Genomic DNA, 20,186 nt, shown 5'->3' on the forward strand with positions numbered 1-20,186 from the left:
TCCACTCTGGGATTTGACCTGGGACCTTTCAGTCTGCAAGTTCAGCAGTGCAAGTTCTGCAAGTACACACTAGTCAGTGCTAAATATATTTGACTGAAGAGGGAGGAAACTGTATGTTTAAAGACACTGGACTGAATCTTAAAGTCCCAATTATAGTGGACTTACTAGATTAAAGAGATTTATCAATGTGTTGACTCATTGTCAACAACTGGGATTACGCTACAAGATTTAGGTCATGATACTAATTCATAAAACAATATGCTCTAATTTGACCATTAGATTTTCTCCTGCATATTGGTGAAATAGCCACCTTTAATTATTTCAACTGCTTTAATTTTACATTGGAATCTCTTAGACTCATGCAGTAAGGTAGGCAAGTAGCATAATTCTATACTACAGGTAAAGGGCTAAGAGTCTTTTCCTCTAATTAATTCATTAGAAAAATAGTCTGTAAATGAGAAACACTCCAGAGCTTTAACCATTGTGATTCACGAATACAGGAAAAAAAGGGATATCGGGAGTTGAAACCTTTATGACAAAGCACATTGAACACCACCGGTTGAATTTTTCATCACTAAAATTTCAACTCTTGTGTCTTATAATTTGGAATCTTCATCAGAACTTCATCTCAACCACAATGTGAGATCTGACTAAGAGATAAAAGATTATGCTCCTGCTGAGAAGTTCAGCTATCCACAGTGCCATGTGGTTACCACTTGGTGGGATAAAGAACATGGCTAACAATTACAACCACACTTTCTGTTCGTAAGTTATCAATTGATATATTTTCTTTTGTCTCAAGGTCCACAAAATTTGACCAACACAAGTGCTTCTTAATGGATATTTAAAACACTCACCCAAGGACAATTGGGCTCCACCTCCCAACAAATTTTGTAATTTTCTCATTGAACTGATTACCCTGACACACACAGAGGCAGCTACCTCAGCTTCAGCAAACTGCTTCCTGGAGTCAACCATACTAAAAATTACACCCTTCTCTTCGGCAATGCCCACTAGTCACTACACACATACACCCAGCCACAACAGACACACAACTCAATACCTTTCCAGCAAGTCTTGGCGTAACTGATGCCCCTGAGGCAGAGTGATGAGTTCCAGGCCTGAGCTCACCCCCATTGCCCGTCGCTGCTCCCTGGATACCTCAATGATTCTGGCAGCCTGAGGAATGGATGGAACAATGATTAGGAATGGAGATATTGGAGTCCTTCCATCTTTGTCCAAGGTCAGTTTCTCTTGCAGTTATATCCTTCCCATGAGGTTGGCAAGTTAGAAAAACTGCTCACTATAGAAAGCAGCTGCACCAGTTGCAAAAGAAAAACACTAAGTGATCCCTCAAGCAACAACAGTAAATAACCAAGATCCTGCATCAAATGGTATAGCCATGGCAGTGATGTTTTTGTCATAGACACATTTCCTGATGCAATCCCTGAAATCCCACCTTGGAAACCAGACAGCAGCACCAAATTTAAGATTTCTGAGGCACTGGTGAGGAGGGAATTGAGTGGAAAAGCATGCTATCCCTTCCCAGCAGCCAGGTGTTTTGGAACCAGCAGGTATAAGCAACATACTTTTCTGTCAGGAGAAGGTTCGAAGCATCTTAACTCAATCTCTGGCTTAACAGCTTGGAAATCCCTATACATGGCTTCTAGAGTGGGTTAGAGCAGTAATGTGAATTTCAGTATTTACAATGCCTGGCTTACGGCATCATAAACATTTTTGATATTTTTGATCCAAAGCTGCCTTGAGCTATCAAAACATTTAGGAAGCGAACTATTTTGCTGAATATCGCAGAGAGCTGCAACAAAGAGATTCTGTTTCCAAATGAACAAACAGAGGTTGACCAGATGACCTTCTTTGCTTCTTTCTCACTGGCACATGTGAACACATGAGCACAATTCATGTTTTGTATTCCCTAAGAAATTTCTAGGTTTCTGTAAAAACCTTTTTGAGATGCTCACCACTTTAAAGAAACACATTTTTATTGCCTCAGCATATATGTAGAAAAAAACATTGAAATCAATGCCACTTGGGGGAAATAAGCAAAAAAGCTAAAGAGAGGAGATATTAGGCTCCAGAATCTTCTGCTCTGACATACATGCTTACCTTAACCTATCAACTTAACTCTGAGACTCCTTCTACACTGCCATATAAAATCCAGATTATTTTATTTGATCTGGATTATATGGCAGTGGATTATCTGCTTTGATAATCTGGATTATATGGCAGTGCAGAAGGGGCCTGAGAATGGGCTGCATTTGAGGCAGCATATAAATCAAATAAATAAAGTTCCCTCATACATTATCAAAGCATGAATTCTATCCATTAAATACAGATCTATCTGTAAACAAAAGTAGGGACTATAACTAAAGTAGAAGAAGCCAACTGCTTCAGAGAGCCTGCTTCAGCCAAATTTAAATGCCAGCAAACTCAGTTATTTTGTTTATTTTTACCATCTTTGAAGGAGAGAAAAGAATCAAATGCCAGGCTGTCTCTGTCTTTGGTATCCCCATTCATACAATCAGAACAGATGGCAAGTAGTTCTCAGGGGCATAGTGATTTCAGCCTAATCTACTGAGACAAACAGAATCTTGGAAACTGGAAGGACTAACAAGGACATTGCTTATATATGCCACAGAACTCAATCTAAATGTGATCTAGTTGGCAATGGTTCTCAACCTGGGGTCCCCAGATGTTTTTGGCCTACAACTCCCAGAAATCCCAGCCAGTTTATCAGCTGTTAGGATTTCTGGGAATTGAAGGCCAAAAACATCTGGGGACCCCAGTTTGAGAACCACTGTCCTGTGGGATGGGACAGCCATAAGTCTGTCCTACGTAATATTTGGTAAGGTGGATTAAACCCTTGTGCTGGCAGAACTGATGACTTGAAGGTTGGGTTGCTGACCTAAAGGCTGCTGGTTCAAATCGAACCCGGGGAGCGTGGATGAGCTCCCTCTTATCAGTTCCAGCTCCATGCAGGAACATGAGAGAAGCTTCCCACAGAGATGATGAAAACATCAAAACATCTGGGTGTCTCCTGGGCAACATCCTTGCAGACGCCAATTCTCTCAAACCAGAAGCAATTTGGCAGTTTCTCAAGTCGCTCCTGACACACACAAAAAAACCCGTAATATTTGGTGCCACCCATGCTACAAGACCTAGTTTTCTGTGTTTGGTGGGATGATCACAATCTGGATATGGAAAGAGGGTCTTAGTACTGTTGTCATGGACAGATCACTACTCAATGAGGTCCAGACCAACTGAGACTCAAAAACCCTCATTGTGTGGGAAGCTGATTAAGACAGTCTGCCCCAGGACACTTATGACTGCTGATGGATTTCTGATAGCTTCTGGGGAGTTTCCTTTTGCCTTGCCAGATGATCCTCCAGGCTGATCTCTGAAACAGGGAAATGGCGAGGACAGTGGATATGCTTGTCCTTTAGTGCCATCTCCCACAGAGTGGAGCCAAGCAAACCTCCAGTTTCACAAGGAAGGAGAGGAACAAAAACAGAAAATCCAGAGCGATTCCAGCCAAAAGTGAACTATTGCTCACTGGAAGGTCTACACTATGGTAATGGTGGCAATGAAGAAATTACATCATCAGCTACCCGAATTCAAAGGTTTGGGTTCAGGAATGGCATTGTTCATGGGTTAGCCACCAGCCCACCAAAGCCATTACCCTAGCTTCTGAAGTTTGAGGCTCCTTTGATGGTGACACGGAGAGAGCCCTCTCAGTGGCTGCTCCGAAATGCCCTTATACAAAAGGCTAGGCTGGCACCTTAACTTTCACCAGCAGGCAAAGACATTTTCTTTAAGCAGGCTTTTAATATGATCATTTATTTTCAAACTTTTGCATTTTATATGTTTTAAATGTGATTATATTAATTATTTTTAAAACGATATGATTAGTCTTTAATGAACTGCCCTGGGTCCCTCTGCAGCAGAAAGGTGGCATATAAATGATTCTACATTACAGTCATAAACAGAACTTGGTGACAGTCTTAAATTAATAAAATCCATAGAAAAGGGCAGGCCATATCAAACTCTGTCTAGTACTATGTACTATCACAGAGCCTGGAAACACTAGTTGGTGAAATCTGGGATTTACAGTTAAAATTTTTTTTCTAGATTCAAACTTGTTCTTCCTGTCCCTGCCAAATCTTGGACCTAGTTTTTTCAAGGAGTCTCCTCTGTTCAGCAGAGAACATGGGAAAGATTAAAGTCTCCACTGTGAGTCCCTAGAGCTGATTTGGGCATAGTCAGTTCTCTGTATAATGGGTACAAAAATGATTTCCCTTAATGGGGTCTAACAAGAATATAGTTTTTAAGCCTACTGAATTAGATTTGCCTATGCATTGAGTTGCAATTTAACAAATATTTCTGTCTCCTCACCTGGCAGTCCATCTGCAGAACATGAAGGGCTGTTGTGCGGCAATCATGCTGGGCAAAGATCTCCTTGAGGCGCTTCAGAGTGCTGGACTCCAGGGGCTTGTTGTCAGGACTCAAAAGGAGCGAATGGAAGTTTTGGGGCTGAAAAGAGGCAGCTCCGTTCATCTGGGGCCTCTCAAATTCTGATTCCTCGTCAGCCTCCACCAAGTGGGGCAGGGGAGAAGGGGTTGCCTCAGTGTCCAGGAACCCAAAGGCTGTCTCGGTGATGTTGGCCCGACCATGCCACCGCTCTTCCAACCGCAGGCGTTCCACGTGGCTTCGTGGGCCATCAGGAGGCCTGGGGACCAGTTCACAGTAGTCGCTCACCAGCATGGATGGGGCCCTCAGGGGCTTGGGAGGAGCCTTGGAGTGGAGTCGCCCTTCAGAGCCACTCAATGCTGGGCCACCCAACAGGTGAGGCAATGAAGCATTTGCCCGCAGGACAGGGTCACTTCCGGTGCGGAATGCAGGAGATAAGGGCGGGAGCTGGCTTCGGTCCTGAGTCCCAGATAAAGCTTCCGGGCTGCCTGTTGATCAAAGAAAAAATGGGAGCTAATTCTTCCCACTCCAGCTCTCTAGAAAAAAGTTCAACCAGCTCAGTAACTGAATCAAATACCAGTATGGTACTAAAAACAGATATCCAAACCTGTTGTGCTTTGCCTAGAGTCCCAAACTGGAGAAAAAGTGGGATTAAAAACATCTAACAACTAGACTACAATGAAAATGGAAGAGATCCTATGTTATTGGCTCACCCTGGTATTTATTTGAATGGCATGCATATCCACACTCCAACCTTTGATTCTCACATATCTCAGTTTCTAACATCTCTTGTCAGCTTTCCTTAAATCAAGAAAGCACTTTTGCAGAATAAATCAACATCACAGATTCAGAAACATGAGCAATTTATTCTGCAGCTCTGCAGTGCAGTTGGGGATTTTTGTTTGTTTTGTTTACTGCTGTCAACTACCGTATATACTCGAGTATAAGCCAACCCAAATATAAGCCTAGGCACCTAATTTTACCACAAAAAACTGGGAAAACATTGACTCCAGTATAAGCCGAGGGTTGTAAATTTCAGAAATAAAAATAGATACCAATAAAATTACATTAATTGAGGCATCAGTAGTTTAAGTGTTTTTGAATCTTTACATCAAACTGTAATTTAAGATATGACTGTTCAACTCTGATTAAATCATTATTTTCATCTTCTTCAATGTCAATGTGCTTATGCATCCTTTTAATAATAAATGTAATAATAATAATAATAATGAATGCAGTAAAATAATAAATGTATTAATAATAAAAAATAGAGTAAAATAAATGTAAAAGTAACAACAAAAATAGAGTAAAATAATAAATGTAATAATAATAATTAACAGAGTAAAATAATAAATGCAACAATACCAATAATGGAGAAAAATAATAAATATACCATATATTTGAGTATAAGCCGACCTGAGTATAAGCCGACCTGAATATAAGCCCACCCGAGTATAAGCCAAGGAGGTTTTTTCTCAGTGCTAAAAAAGGGCTGAAAAATTAGGCTTATACTCGAATATATACAGTAAATCTTTTTAGACGTAAATCACACTTTTTCAAAAAAAAAACCAAGCTATATTTACATAAATAACTAACATCATAAAAAGTGAGAAGAATGTCAGTTGTTTTTGAGGCAATAAAATAAAAAAACACAGACATTTCATCTGCGATATTCGTATATTCTAAGCTAACCTGCTTGCCACTGAGGTGATATTCTAAACCAGAATTTTTTAAGCTTTCACAAAATCAAGCCAGCATATCTACACTGGTTTGGGGAGGGGATCAATAGTATATAGACATCAATGTGATGCCAGGTATCCACCCTGGGCACCCATTGTATCTTTTAAAAATATTTTTTGCAGTGGGAAGCAAAGATATCTAGCATCACCATCGTTATTTCGCATTTGTGTTTCTGAAGCCCCTACTGATCCAGGAGCATTCCTAAAAAGACAGTGCATAGCTATTGTTTCACTTTAAAATACTCCCAGAAATCTAAAAAGGAAAGGCAAATAATAAAAGGAGACTCTTTTACTCCTGCCTGTAAAAGTAGGGTGAAAACAGCAGATAACCAGGAACACAGCTGGAGAAATGAGAAGCTACTTATTAAATTTATATTCTGCCTTTCCTCCTACAAAGGATCCATGGTGGGCCACAGCATTTTAAAAAACCCAAGATATTAATGCATTACTTATAGAAAATAAAAAATTAAATAATAAAATTAAAAACAAGATTAAAATATGGAGAGCTGTGTGCACTTCCAATACAGGGAGTATTATTATTATTATTATTATTATTATTATTATTATTATTATTATTATTATATTTATACCACGCTTTCTCCTGCAGGAGTCTCAAAGTGACATGCCTTCTGTAAAGCAGAGATTTTTTAAATGGTGTGTCCAAATTACTTTTATCTCTTGTTGGTGTGCCTGCAAGTTGTTTCCTACTTATTAATGATTCTGTAGTGATCCTATTGAAGCATTTTCTGGGGCTGAGAGGCTATGACTTGACCAGGGTCACACAAACCATTATATCATCACTTTAATCTCAACTTGTTTATAGTCCGATGAAAAGGATCTTTTGCCAGAGCAGAAAACCATGGGTTCAAAGGCATAATCTAGCATCATGGGGCTCAGATCCCTAGTATGAAACCTCTTGAGCTGGCTTCTTATCTTTCAACCTGATAAAGTGTAGCTTCTCTGAAACTGTTATTTTGCCACTAGCCATACACACCACAGCAGCTGACTCATGAATATTTTGTTCTGCTATCTCTGTCCCCTCCAGCTTGGATCGTTACCTTGACGTGGTGCTGGGGCTTGAGTGCCTCGATGAAGCCATGAGCTATACCGTGCAGGGCCACCCAAGATGGGAAGGTCATGGCAGAGAGGTCAGACCAGGCACGATCCCTGGGGAAGGTAATGGCAACCCACCCCAGTATTCTTGCCATGAAAACGACATGGATCAGTACAACCAGAGAAATGTTGGTATACCATCGGAAGATAGGACCCCCAGGTCGGAAGATGGTCAAAATGCTACTGGGGTGGAGCAGAGGACTAGTCCAAGTAGCCCAAGATGTGATGACGCAGTTAGCTCAAAGCCAAAAGGAAGGCTAACGGCCGATGGTGCTGGAGGCGAAGGACGAATCCGATGTTCTAGAGATCAACACACTATAGGAACCTGAAATGTAAGATCTATGAGCCAGGGCAAACTGGACATGGTTATTGGTGAGATGTCAAGATTATAGATAGACATTCTGGGAGTCAATGAACTGAAATGGACTGGAATGGGCCACTTCACAAAAGATGACCACCAAATCTACTACTGCGGACAAGAGGAACACCGAAGACATGGAGTAGCCTTCATAGTTAATAATAAAGTTGCGAAAGCAGTGATTGGATACAACCCAAAAAACGATAGAATGATCTCAATTCGAGTTAAAGGCAAGCCATTTAACATCACAGTGATCCAAATATACGCCCCAACCGCAGCTGCTGAAGAAGCAGAATTAGATAAGTTCTACGAGGATCTGCAGCTCTTAGTGGATAACACACCAAAAAGAGACATTATTCTCATTACAGGAGATTGGAATGCTAAGGTGGGCAGTCAAATGATAACCGGGATCACAGGCAAGCATGGTCTGGGACAACAAAATGAAGCAGGACGTAGGCTGATAGAAGTTTGTCAAGAAAGCTCAATATGCACAACAAACACTCTCTTCCAACAACCTAAAAGACGGCTTTACACATGGACTTCACCAGATGGTCAACACCGAAATCAGATTGACTACATCCACTGCAGCCAAAGGACATCCATCCAGTCGGTGAAAACAAGACCTGGAGCTGACTGTAGTTCAGATCACGAACTTATTACAAAATTTAAAAACAGACTAAAGAGAATGGGGAAAATACACAGACCAATTAGATATGATCTCACAAATATTCCCAGTGAATATGCAGTGGAGGTGAGGAATAGATTTCAGGGACTAGATTTAATAAATAGAGTCCCAGAAGAACTATGGACAGAAGTTCACAACATTGTTCAGGAGGCAGCAACAAAGTACATCCCAAAGAAAAAGAAAACCAAGAAGGCAAGATGGTTGTCTGTTGAGACACTGGAAGTAGCCCAAGAAAGAAGGAAGGCGAAAGGAAACAGCGTTAGGGGGAGATACGCCCAATTAAATGCACAATTCCAGAGGTTAGCCAGGAGAGACAAGGAACTATTTTTGAACAAGCAATGCATGGAAGTGGAAGAAGACAACAGGATAGGAAGGCAAGAGATCTCTTCCAGAAAATCAGAAACATTGGAGGCAAATTTCAGGCAAAAATGGGCATGATCAAAAACAAAAATGGCAGGGACCTAACAGAAGCTGAAGAGATCAAGAATAAGTGGCAAGAATATACAGAAGATCTGTATAGGAAGGATAATAATATAGAGGATAGCTTTGACGGTGTGGTGAGTGAATTAGAACCAGACATCCTGAGGAGTGAGATTGAATGGGCCTTAAGAAGCATTGCTAACAACAAGGCAGCAGGAGACGACGGGATCCCAGCTGAGCTGTTTAAAATCTTGGAAGGTGATGCTGTCAAGGTGATGTGTGCCATATGCCAGCAATAATTGAAAACACAAGATTGGCCATCAGATTGGAAAAAAATCAATTTATATCCCCATACCAAAAAAGGGAAACGCTAAAGAATGCTCAAACTTCCGTACAGTGGCACTTCTTTCCCATGCCAGTAAGGTAATGCTCAAGATCCTGCAAGGCAGACTCCAGCAATACATGGAGCGAGAGTTGCCAGATGTCCAAGCTGGGTTCAGAAAAGACAGAGGAACGAGAGACCAAATTGCTAATATCCGCTGGATAATGGAGGAAGCCAGGGAGTTTCAGAAAAACATCTACTTCTGCTTTATTGACTATTCTAAAGCCTTTGACTGTATGGATCATAATAAACTATGGCATGTTCTTGGTGGTATGGGGATACCATCACTTTGTCTGTCTCCTGAGAAATCTGTATAAAGACCAAGTAGCCACAGTAAGAACAGATCACGGAACAACAGACTGGTTCAAGATTGGGAAAGGAGTGCGGCAGGGCTGTATACTATCGCCCTCCCTATTCAACTTGTACACAGAACACATCACGCGACATGCGGGGCTTGAGGAATCCAAGGCCGGAGTTAAAATTGCTGGAAGAAACATTAACAACCTTAGGTATGCAGATGATACTATTCTGATGGCCGAAAGCAAGGAGGAGCTGAGGAGCCTTATCACCAAGGTGAAAGAAGAAAGTGCAAAAGCCGGGTTGCAGTTAAACATCAAGAAAACCAAGATACTACACCTATTGATAACTGGCAAATAGAGGGAGAAACGTGGAGGCAGTGACAGACTTTATATTTCTAGGCGCGAAGATCACTGCAGATGAAGAGCAGAGACATCACACTGGCAACGAAGATCCGCATAGTCAAAGCAATGGTATTCCCCATAGTAACCTATGGATGCGAGAGCTGGACCATAAGGAAGGCTGAGCGAAGGAAGATAGACACTTTTGAACTCTGGTGCTGGAGGAAAATCCTGAGAGTGCCTTGGACCGCAAGAAGAACCAACCAGTCCATCCTCCAGGAAATAATGCCCGGCTGCTCACTGGAGGGAAGGATATTGGAGGCAAAGCTGAAGTATTTTGGCCACATCATGAGGAGACAGGAAAGCTTGGAAAAGATCACGATGCTGGGGAAAATGGAAGGAAAAAGGACGAGAGGCCAACCAAGGGCAAGATGGATGCACGGTATCCTTAAAGTGACTGGGTTGACCTTGAAGGAACTGGGGGCAGTGACGGCCGACAGGGAGGCTGCCGTGGACTGGTCCATGAGGTCACGAAGAGTCGGAGACGACTAAACGACTGAGCAGCAGCAGCAGCATCCCTGTCCCATTGAGAAATTATGGGGTCATGCTGACTTGTTTTTTACACAGCTCATTGTTCTCCTGCTCAAATTAGGCTCAATGGTAGGGATTATATGGCTGAAACAACCAACAGAAAAATAGCTCAATGGAACAAGTTGTTCTATAAAGAATAGAACCCTTCTTGTTTCTAGAGGTTTTAAGAAAATTCAACCACATGGCTCTTCAGTAGAGTGACAACTGGGTTTCAGATAAAATAGAAGCTGAACTCTAATTAGATCTCTTTGCTTGTGTCAATCTGCTCATTTTCATTCTTTTATTTCCACAGCTCTCACCTGACAGTAAATTGCTGTCCGACTGGGCACTCTGCAAGGAAGGTCTCTGTCCGAGCTGGTCTAGGCTACTGGGGTCACTTCCACTTCGATCTTTCATTCTGTGAGAGAGAAGAGACAGAAAGAGATAACTTACTGAACTACTGAACTATTCCATAAAACCTATCTTTCTAGAACCATCAGAGAAAAGGGCTGAATCTGAAACTGCTGGCAGCAACCAGATCATCCCAAACAGTGACCTCATACTGATGAGTTTTCAAAAGTGTAAGCACATGGTTGTACATATTTTATCTCAGACGAGCACAGAAGAGGAAGCTATAGATGGTTATTGGTCACAATGGCTTGTGCACATTTTTTAATCTCCAGTACAAGGATCATGGGGAAGATGGTGCTATTGCCTTCATGCTTTGTTTGTTAGCTTCCCATAGGCATCTGATTGGACACTATGGGAACAGAATAATGTGTGTGATAGATGTAAGTTTTCCATAGGCATCTGCTTAGCCACTAGCTTCCCACAGGCACTGGTTGACCACTATGGAAATAGAATGCTGTATCGCCAAGCCAGGCTCCTCCTGTTCACTTAAAGTATATCTTCAATCAATCACATTTTATTGATTAGCCCATCAGCCATATCAAAACATTTAGCACATAGACATACATACAACATACAACCCGCGGTACAAAAGAAGTTAAAATAAACAAGTTGTTAACAAGATCCCATTCAGGATTCAGGATTTTTTTGGCATAAAGATATAATGAAGTTTATTTGGCAAAAAAAAGAAAGAAAAGAAAGAAACCCAGAATTAAAGTAAAATACATGAAAGAAAGAGGGGAGGTCTAGCTACACCTGATTTAAACTATACTTTGAGGAGGCAGCACTATTGTGGGCCACTTAAAGTATATGTGAAAACTCATTCCTTAGTGCCACGGCATGGGTTGATGCTAAGCCTGGATGAGACCAAAGACATGCCCAGGGAAGCCTGAATATGCGTCTCAGTTATTTCAGTGGTACCTGGTATGCATCAATTCATTAGGAAAGCTGTGGCACATCCACCTTTACAACTTTTCCCCAGGATGTTAGGATATGGTGGCTTAGAGGTTTCTAATTCATAGAGTTGCCATAAGTCAAATTCAACATGAAGGCTGCTAACCAATTTGTCAACTTTCTTGCAGCTTTACTACAATCATCTCACCGGATTAAGTTTCCTTCTCCTGTTTCATCCCCAACTGGGGCAGCACGAAAGCTAAGCCGTCGCAAGTGTGCCTCATCTTTCTTAGTTGGTCCAGGGGGCTGGCCAGTGTCACTGTAGCGCTCCTTGATACACCGAAGAGGTACGTTTCTATTGACTGGATGGGACACCACAGCTCCTGAGACATCTGAGATGGGCTTCCGGTTGCCAACATAGAAGCGCACTAGAGCAGGCACATTGTCGAACTGCTCCTGCTCAAACTGAAAGAGGGTGCGGGAATAGCCTTTTCGGGGGCGGAGCACAACACGGATGATCTTGAAGTGCAGGACTTGACCACTTCGGAAGCACGACAGGACATAGTCACCTTGGCTGGAACGGGAATCTCGGATGAGGAAGTCACCGTCATCCTGCAGCAGGGATTCTGCCTCCTGCAGCCAAGAGGAGAGAGAAGGTGTATGGCTGATAAGCTAGGTTTGGTGTTACAGCACTTTAGCATATGAAGAGGAATTTAGGAGTTAACTGAAAGATGCTAAGAGTCGGTTAGCAGCATGATTAGGGACTTATGTACTTTTGTGCTTTTTGTACTTTTTGTACTTTTGAAAGTTTTGTAATCTTTGCTTCCTGATTACTATGATAAGAAAAGCTACACTCATCAAAACTCTTTCTTCTATTAAATGTAAAAGTCTTGCTTCACCTCAAGTCATGAAACATGAAATTATAGGGGTCTATTTCTGCAGAAGTGAAATGAAGTTTAAAATGCTCTGATGAAAGGCACAAACCCATGTTTCTTTCCCTCACCTCACACTTCACTATTAAGTATACGTAAACTATAAGTTCAAACAAAATGTGGGGAAACAGGGGGCTGCGTTACCCCTCCCCGGAGACCTTGGAAGTCTGTAGCCACTCTCTGCAACCCCTTTGCAAAAGTAAGTATGATAAATTGCCCTAAAATACTCTCTGGAGGTAAGGGTGCTTTTTAAAAACCTGTTTGTATGCCACTCTGCACCATTATAAGTGCAGTACGTCCCGTCTTGAGCTCAGAATTGCCAAGAAAGGTGGCAAAATGTGGCAAAAATGTCCCCAACCTTAGATAACATTTTGGAGTAAATAAAAGTTTTGAATATTATTTTTCTTTGCAGTGTTTGATCCTTGGGGGCTCTGTGGTTACAGTCATGGGTGAGTGCACAAGCAATCTGTGGATTGTACTTCGCCCTGCTTTGGTTTAAACCGTTCCAATGCTTGAACAGTTAAACTCACCAGAATGCCCAAAAGGCAAAAAGAGCAGGGAATAAAGTCACACATTTCTGTAATGGACAATTCTGTGAGCAAGTTGACTGTCCAGTTGTTTGTACATGGAAGCATCCAGTGTCCTGCAAGCAGGATATCAAGGCAGAAAATCCCACATTATCTGCTTTGATCTGAGTTCACACTGCCATATATTCCAGTTCAAAGCAGATAATGTGGGATTTTATTCAGCTGTGTGGAAAGGGCCAAGAATGTCACTAATAGCACAGCACAAAATAGCCAACAGGCATATTGCTTCTATGACAGGTCATCTATTTCAACAGTGGACTATTTCATCCATGCCTGCTGATTCTTACAGAGAAGGGATCCTTTCAACCAAAACTTTGGGTGGCTTGGGAAATCACCATCAAAATGGCAGTTATCGTTTCCAACCTCCTAATGCCGAAGAAATAGATGCTGACACTACACGCCACTCTAGAATTAGCCAGTGTCCAGCTGGAGGTGCACACTAGGCAAGTACTGCAATACTAATGGTATGTACTATACCATCTCTGGTAATGTTTTACAACAGAAAGATTCGAGTTGGATAGGGAAGGCACTACAAGTATCAACACAACCAGAGTTTTTGCTGGCACCAACAGGCCTACCCATTTAAAGCAATTAGTGTACTTCAAGCATACTTCAACAACTCAGCCCCAGAAAGATATTATGAAGAGTTATCCCTTCCCCTTCCCGCACTAACTTTGGGCTTATTACCCGACGTGGCAGGCAGCCATGGTACCATGCATGGCTGCGCAGCTGCTCGGTGCCAAGTTTCAACTCCTCCTCGAGCTCCTTCCTTAGCTTCTCGCTGGCCAGGTCCATTTGCAACTGAAATACGACTTCTAAAGAAATCAAAATGAATCTGAAGTCAGTGAAATTTCATATTTACAGGCATTGTGGAGTCCCTAGCTAAGACGAATGCAGTACTTGTTTCACCCTGAAAAGAAGACTGCGGGAACAAGAGAGTTATTAAAAAAAAAAGTAACACACACAGAACACAACAGACATTTCTGGAAATAATGGGCCAGCTCGGGAGCCTGCATTTGTCTTGTCTTTGTTTTATGTCAAGGCATTGAATGTTTGCCTATATGTGTAATGTGATCCACCCTGAGTCCCCTTCGGGGTGAGAAGGGCGGAATATAAATGCTGTAAATAAATAAATAAATAAATGCCTACTAACAAAAATATTAATAAAAACACCCATTTGGATTTAACATACTTTTGCTGAAGGTGATGCCATGCCGTTAATGTGAATGCTATCTAGGCAGTATTCACAAAATACAGTCCTTTAAGGGCCAGTTTAGGAAAGGAGTCTGGCTCTCAAGTTCACTAGGTGATTTGAGGTCAGCCAATCTCTCTTAAACTAACCAGCCTCACAGACCTCTACAAGGATAAAATTGATTTCAGAAGAACTATATTCACTACCCTAAAAGATAGGATATACATCTTTTACAAGAATATAAATACACAAGGCACTTAAAATGTAATCAGAAAAAATAATATAGAACACAAGAAGACTTCACTGTATCAGACTATAGCATTCTGTTCCTGTAATGACCAGTACATTGCCTAAGAGGAGCCACCTAGCAAGACATACTGTCCATGATGGGGAATACAACTGGCTGTCTACATTTTGTAGTTAACTTTTGAAAAATTGATGATTCATGGATTTGATTAAAATGTTATCTCCAGGAATCTTTAGGTTTTCCAAAATGATTTTAAAGACAACTTTTGTTGGATCGCCCTGAATGACCTAGAGGTTCCTAGAAAGATTATTTCTTTGGTAAAAACAGTAGCAGGCTTCATGTTCACATTTTTCCCCACTTTCACAGTGGTTCTGTACTCCAAACCTCACCTATTATCATAGCTAATAGTAGTCATTTACAGTAATCATCCATGAATTTGCCTAATTCTCTTTTAAACCCATTTAAAGCCCAAATTGGTAGCCATCACAATACTTAGTGGCAACAGATCCCATAGTTTACCTAGCTGTGGAAAGAAGTAATACTCCTTTTTTCTGACATGGGTCTCATATCCTTCGGTATCAGTGAATCTCTTAGGGAGGCAAAAAACCCCAAACTGGGACTCTTTTTCCATACCACAAATCATGCTCTTGGATTGCAAGCTGGCTTTCCTGACCTGCAGTTCACATTCCAGCTGAGCATTTAAAATTTGATCTTCTCTAATCTTCCTTGAAACTTCCTTTCAACCAGCTCCCTCACTTTAGACAACATTCCTCTTTCAAAATCAAATGTGACCTCCCTTGCTTAGTTTCCAACAGACCTCACAACCTCTGAGGATGCCTGCCATAGATGTAGGCAAAACGTCTGGACAGAATGCTTCTGGAACATGGCCATACAGCCCGGAAAACTCACAGCAACTCAAATGTGACTGTATTGGACATGCATGGCACTTTTTTATTTACACATAAATATATAATCCTGTAATCACAATTTCCAACTGAATCAACTTTCCATAAACCCTTGATAACCACCTAATATGAAGTCCGCTGTTACTTCCTTATGTTCAGTTCTGTGATAAATGTTCTATCTGAATTCAAGATGATGGTGATAATATGTAATGCTAAGGCTTTTGTGGTTTTTTTTTTTTTTTTTTTTAGGAATAGCATATGCTACATTGTACCTTTCTTCTTCCTGCCCCTCTCTCTCTCACGGGTTTTTCATTCAGTAGTGGCTGGCCAGAGCAAGTATTTTGGTTGTTTCATTTCACATATGCGTATTGTTAGTTTTGGATAAAAAATTTGTTGAAATCTGTTGCAGCACTCTTCTTTTTTGGGCTAAAATGCCTGGGACCAGACACGTTTTTGGATTTTTTTTTAGACTTTGGAATACTTGCGTTTTGCATATATGTACATTACAAGATATCCTGAAGATGGGCCCCAAGCGTAAACAGAGAATTCATTCGGTCTCCTTGGTTCACCGAGGAACTTCGATCGATGAAGCGGGAAAAGAGACGGCTAGAGGGCGTGTGGCGAGAACTTCATGACAGAGCTTCGAGATCAGCTTATAGGGCATTTATGGAGTCCTATGAGCATGCTATCATCGAAGCAAAGCGAGTATATTATGCCTCTTTGATAGCATCCGCCAGCTCACGCCCGGCAAAATTGTTCAAAATAATTAGATCTCTAACGACGGTTCCTACCAACCCAAAAAGTGATGATCAGGCCCCTTCAGCCGAGGCTTTCCAAAGCTATTTTGCTGACAAGATCTCTCTACTACGCCGGGACCTCCCTGTCACAATTGATACAAGGAGAGAACTTGAGACTGCATGGCCACTTGCTGGGCCCACCCTCGACCAGTTCATCCCACTGGACGCAGGGGCTGTTTTTTTTTAATTTTTTTTTTAAATTTAGTTGTTTTGTCATTTTATCCCACTCCCACCCTCCCACCCTCCCCTCCTTGTACATACACTTTATACAACAAACTACAGAAGTTACATTTGAAATATCAATCTCAATCTTAATTTTTCCACTCCACATCTTAGTACATTCTCTAAATAGTTCTTAACTGGTTCCCACATCCCCTTGATTATTGCAATATTTTCAATTTTATCTATATTATTCCATTTGCAATTTGTGATTTCTACATTTAACATATCAACTATATACTTATACCAATTCGTCAGAGTCCATTTTGTTTTATCTTTCCAACCGCTCACTAAAACAATTTGTGCACATGCTATTAATTTGTCAATCATTTTTTCTTTTTGTATATTCTTCACTTCTGTTATCCTTGCATGTAGGATATTAACTATCTAGGAGGATATTAACTTTCTATTAACTATTACTATTTGTAGATTTAGCATTCTATTGATTTCTCCTTCAATCATTCTCCAGTATTCTTGCACCCGATCGCACTCCCATATCATATGATTGAACACCCCTCTTTGTTCACAACCGTGCCAACACCTATCTTTCATCCCTGGTAAAAACCGTGAAAGTTGTGCAGGAGTTGTGAAAGTTGTGTACCATTTTTGTAACATTTTCCTTCTTGCTTCCCTTAATACATTGTACTTTTCTTTTGCTATATTACTTATTTCCCTTTGTATATCTTCCCTCTCAATTTCCATGTCCATTCTCCATGTTTGGAAAATTTCCTCTACTATTTCTTCTTTTACCGTTATAATTTGTTCATACAGATCTCCTGCCACCTTCTTTTCCTCTCTCAAACATTTCCTAATCACCTTCTCAAATGGACTGTCCTGTTCTTGGAATCCCCCAGCCTCCCTCTTCCTCTTTTGCATTTAACCATTTGTCCCTTATTCTGGGCCTTTTTCCTCCGACTGCCCATTTTCTTATTCTCCTGTCCCATGTCTTTAGTGTCTTCCTATCTACTGTGTTCGGTAATGTTTGAAATAAATATGTCAATTTTGGTATTATAAACATTTTTAGTGCCCTTATTCTGTCCACTCTTGTTAATGTTTTCCCTTCCCAATTCTTAAACTGTTTCTCTATTACCTTCCATTTTTGTTTATAATTCCCCTTGACTATACTCTTTGGGTTTTTATATATCCATACTCCTAAGTATTTCAGCTTCTTTAATCCTAATCTTAACCCTGATATTTTCCTAATCTCCAGTTGTTCCCTTGGTGGGGTATTAAGACATAGTATCTCTGACTTTTTAATATTAACAAATAGTCCTGATATATTTTTAAATTCTTCCAGTTTTAATAATATCTTTTACCATAATTAACGGTTGACTTGCAAAGAAATTAAGCCTTATTTCTTCCTTTTGTCCTCCTTCCTTTTCTATTTTGTACCCTGTCCAATTGGTGCTATTCCTGATACTTTCAGCTAGCATTTCTATCGCTATTACAAATAAAGTGGGGGATAATGGACAACCTTGTTTTGTACCATTTAAAATTGGTATCTCTCCTGTCCTTCCATTATTCACCCTTATTTTTGCTTTACAGTTGCTGTACAATTGTTGCAGTGTTTTGCAAAAGTTTTCCCCCATATTCAACTGTTGACATAATCTTAACAGATAATTGTGATTGACTTTATCAAATGCTTTGTAAACATCCAATTTGAGAATTCCCATTTTTTTCTTATTCGAATTTGCATGATTCATTGCAATTACTACATTTTTTATTGGATCCCAATTTTTCTTCCCTTCACAAATCCATATTGATCCTCTTTGAGGCTGTTGATAGGCTCATAGCTGCAGCTAGACCGACCACTTGCTCCCTCGACCCGTGTCCCTCCTGGTTGGTAAAATCCTGCTTGGAGGGATTACGTGACCCTCTGTTGAAGATAATAAACAGCTCCCTTGAGCAAGGAGTCTTTCCAGAGGGTTTAAAAGAGGCGGTGGTCTCTCCCCTGCTGAAGAAACCAGATTTAGATCGTTCGGTTCCCTCCAGCTATCGCCCAGTTTCGAACCTCTCGTTCCTGGGCAAGGTGATTGAGAGGGCAGTAGCAGAGTAGTTGCAACAGTTCCTAGACAACAAAGCCGGATTAGATCCCTTCCAGTCCAGCTTTCGTGCGGGGCACGGGACAGAGACTGTGCTGGTCTCCATCACGGATCATCTTCGATGCCAGTTTGATCAGGGCGGGTCGGTGCTGCTCGTGTTATTGGACCTCACTGCAGCATTTGACACAGTCGATTATAATCTTTTGACCCACCACCTTGCCGTTGTTGGAGTCAGGGGGACAGCTTTAAACTGGCTGGCCTTCTTTCTTCACAACCGTGGACAGCTAGTGGAGAGGGGAGGCCTGGTCTCTGAAAGGTCCCCTCTACTTTGTGGGGTGCCTCAAGGGGCCATTCTCTCCCCTCTGTTGTTTAACATCTATATGCGACCACTTGCTCAGCTGGTCCGAGATTTCAGGCTCAAGTGTTATCAATATGCTGACGACACTCAGCTTGTGTTAAAGATGGAAGGCCGACCGGATTCTGTACCCGGCAATTTTCATCAATGCCTCAAGGCCATTATTGGATGGTTGCGTTCCAGTAGGCTGAGGGTGAATCCAGCAAAGACGGAGATCCTATGGCTGGGCCGACCGGGCAGTGGGGATATCCAGTTGCCAACCCTGGATGGCGAAGCGCTATGCCCGTCTTCACTAGTAAAGAGTCTGGGAGTCCTCTTGGACCCTTCACTGACGATGGAGGCCCAGGTCTCCGCCGTTAGCAAAACCGCCTTTTTCATCTTCGGCAGGCTAGACGGCTAGCCCCCTATCTGTCTAGGGACAACCTGGCTACGGTGATCCAGGCTACGGTCATCTCGAGACTGGACTACTGTAATGCCCTTTACATTGGCCTTCCTGTGTTGGTGATCCGGAAGCTCAAATTGGTGCAAAATGCAGCCGCCCGGCTCCTTGCGGGAGTCCCGATGAGATGCCACATAACACCAATCTTACTGCAGCTGCACTGGTTACCAACTGAGCACCGGATCACTTTCAAAGTGATGGTACTTACCTTTAAGGTCTTACATGGTCTAGGGCCAATGTACCTGAGGGACCGCCTCACTCCCTACAAACCCCAGAGATCCCTCCGTTCTGAGGACCAAGACCTGTTGGAAGTCCCCAGTTTTAAGACCTTGCGTCTAACAGCAACTAGATGCAGAGCCTTTTCAGCAGTGGCACCATCTCTGTGGAACACCTTGCCACCTGAAGTTCATGCCTTGCGGGACTTGTCGGCCTTCCGCAGGGCATGCAAGACACACCTGTTTCGGCAGGCTTTTGAGTTCTGTTATTGATGTTTTAAAAGGTGCTTTTAGGATGTTTTTAAGTTTTTTTAAAAGATGTTTTAAAGATGTTTTTAAGATGTTTTTAAATTGTTGATTTTAGCCGGTTCTTGTAAGCCGCCCCGAGCCCTAGGGGAGTGGCGGCATATAAGTTTGAAAATAAATAAATAAATAAATTTATGCTTCATGCCCATTTAGCCTGAAAATTTTTAATACAATATTTTAGATAATTTCGTGTATGAAACAAAGTTAACTGAAGGGATCATAAACCCGAAAATAGTAAACTTTTGCCTATGTGGCTTT

The 20,186-nt window shown here is 41.5% G+C and overlaps 1 protein-coding gene and 1 pseudogene across 3 annotated transcripts in view; one reads left to right on the forward strand and one right to left on the reverse strand.

Annotated features, from left to right (window-relative positions):
• Positions 1–20,186, reverse strand: part of LOC134297131 (breast cancer anti-estrogen resistance protein 3 homolog) — a 57,370-nt gene that overhangs the window by 11,867 nt on the left and 25,317 nt on the right. For 2 of the 3 annotated variants that reach the window (XM_062974109.1, XM_062974108.1), the window contains exons 2-6: positions 13,885–14,026; positions 11,901–12,325; positions 10,711–10,808; positions 4,411–4,973; positions 1,064–1,179 (exon numbers count right to left, since the gene is read on the reverse strand). In XM_062974109.1, coding sequence (XP_062830179.1) covers positions 1,064–1,179; positions 4,411–4,973; positions 10,711–10,808; positions 11,901–12,325; positions 13,885–14,026 — 1,344 coding nt within the window. Of the gene's footprint in view, positions 1–1,063; positions 1,180–4,410; positions 4,974–10,710; positions 10,809–11,900; positions 12,326–13,884; positions 14,027–20,186 lie in introns of those variants that run through there. The other variant, XM_062974110.1, reaches the window with a different exon arrangement.
• LOC134297132 (craniofacial development protein 2-like) lies at positions 5,756–17,753 on the forward strand (annotated as a pseudogene).

This window comes from Anolis carolinensis, chromosome 2 (assembly GCF_035594765.1).
Source record: "Anolis carolinensis isolate JA03-04 chromosome 2, rAnoCar3.1.pri, whole genome shotgun sequence".
NCBI classification, from domain to species: Eukaryota; Metazoa; Chordata; class Lepidosauria; order Squamata; family Dactyloidae; genus Anolis; species Anolis carolinensis.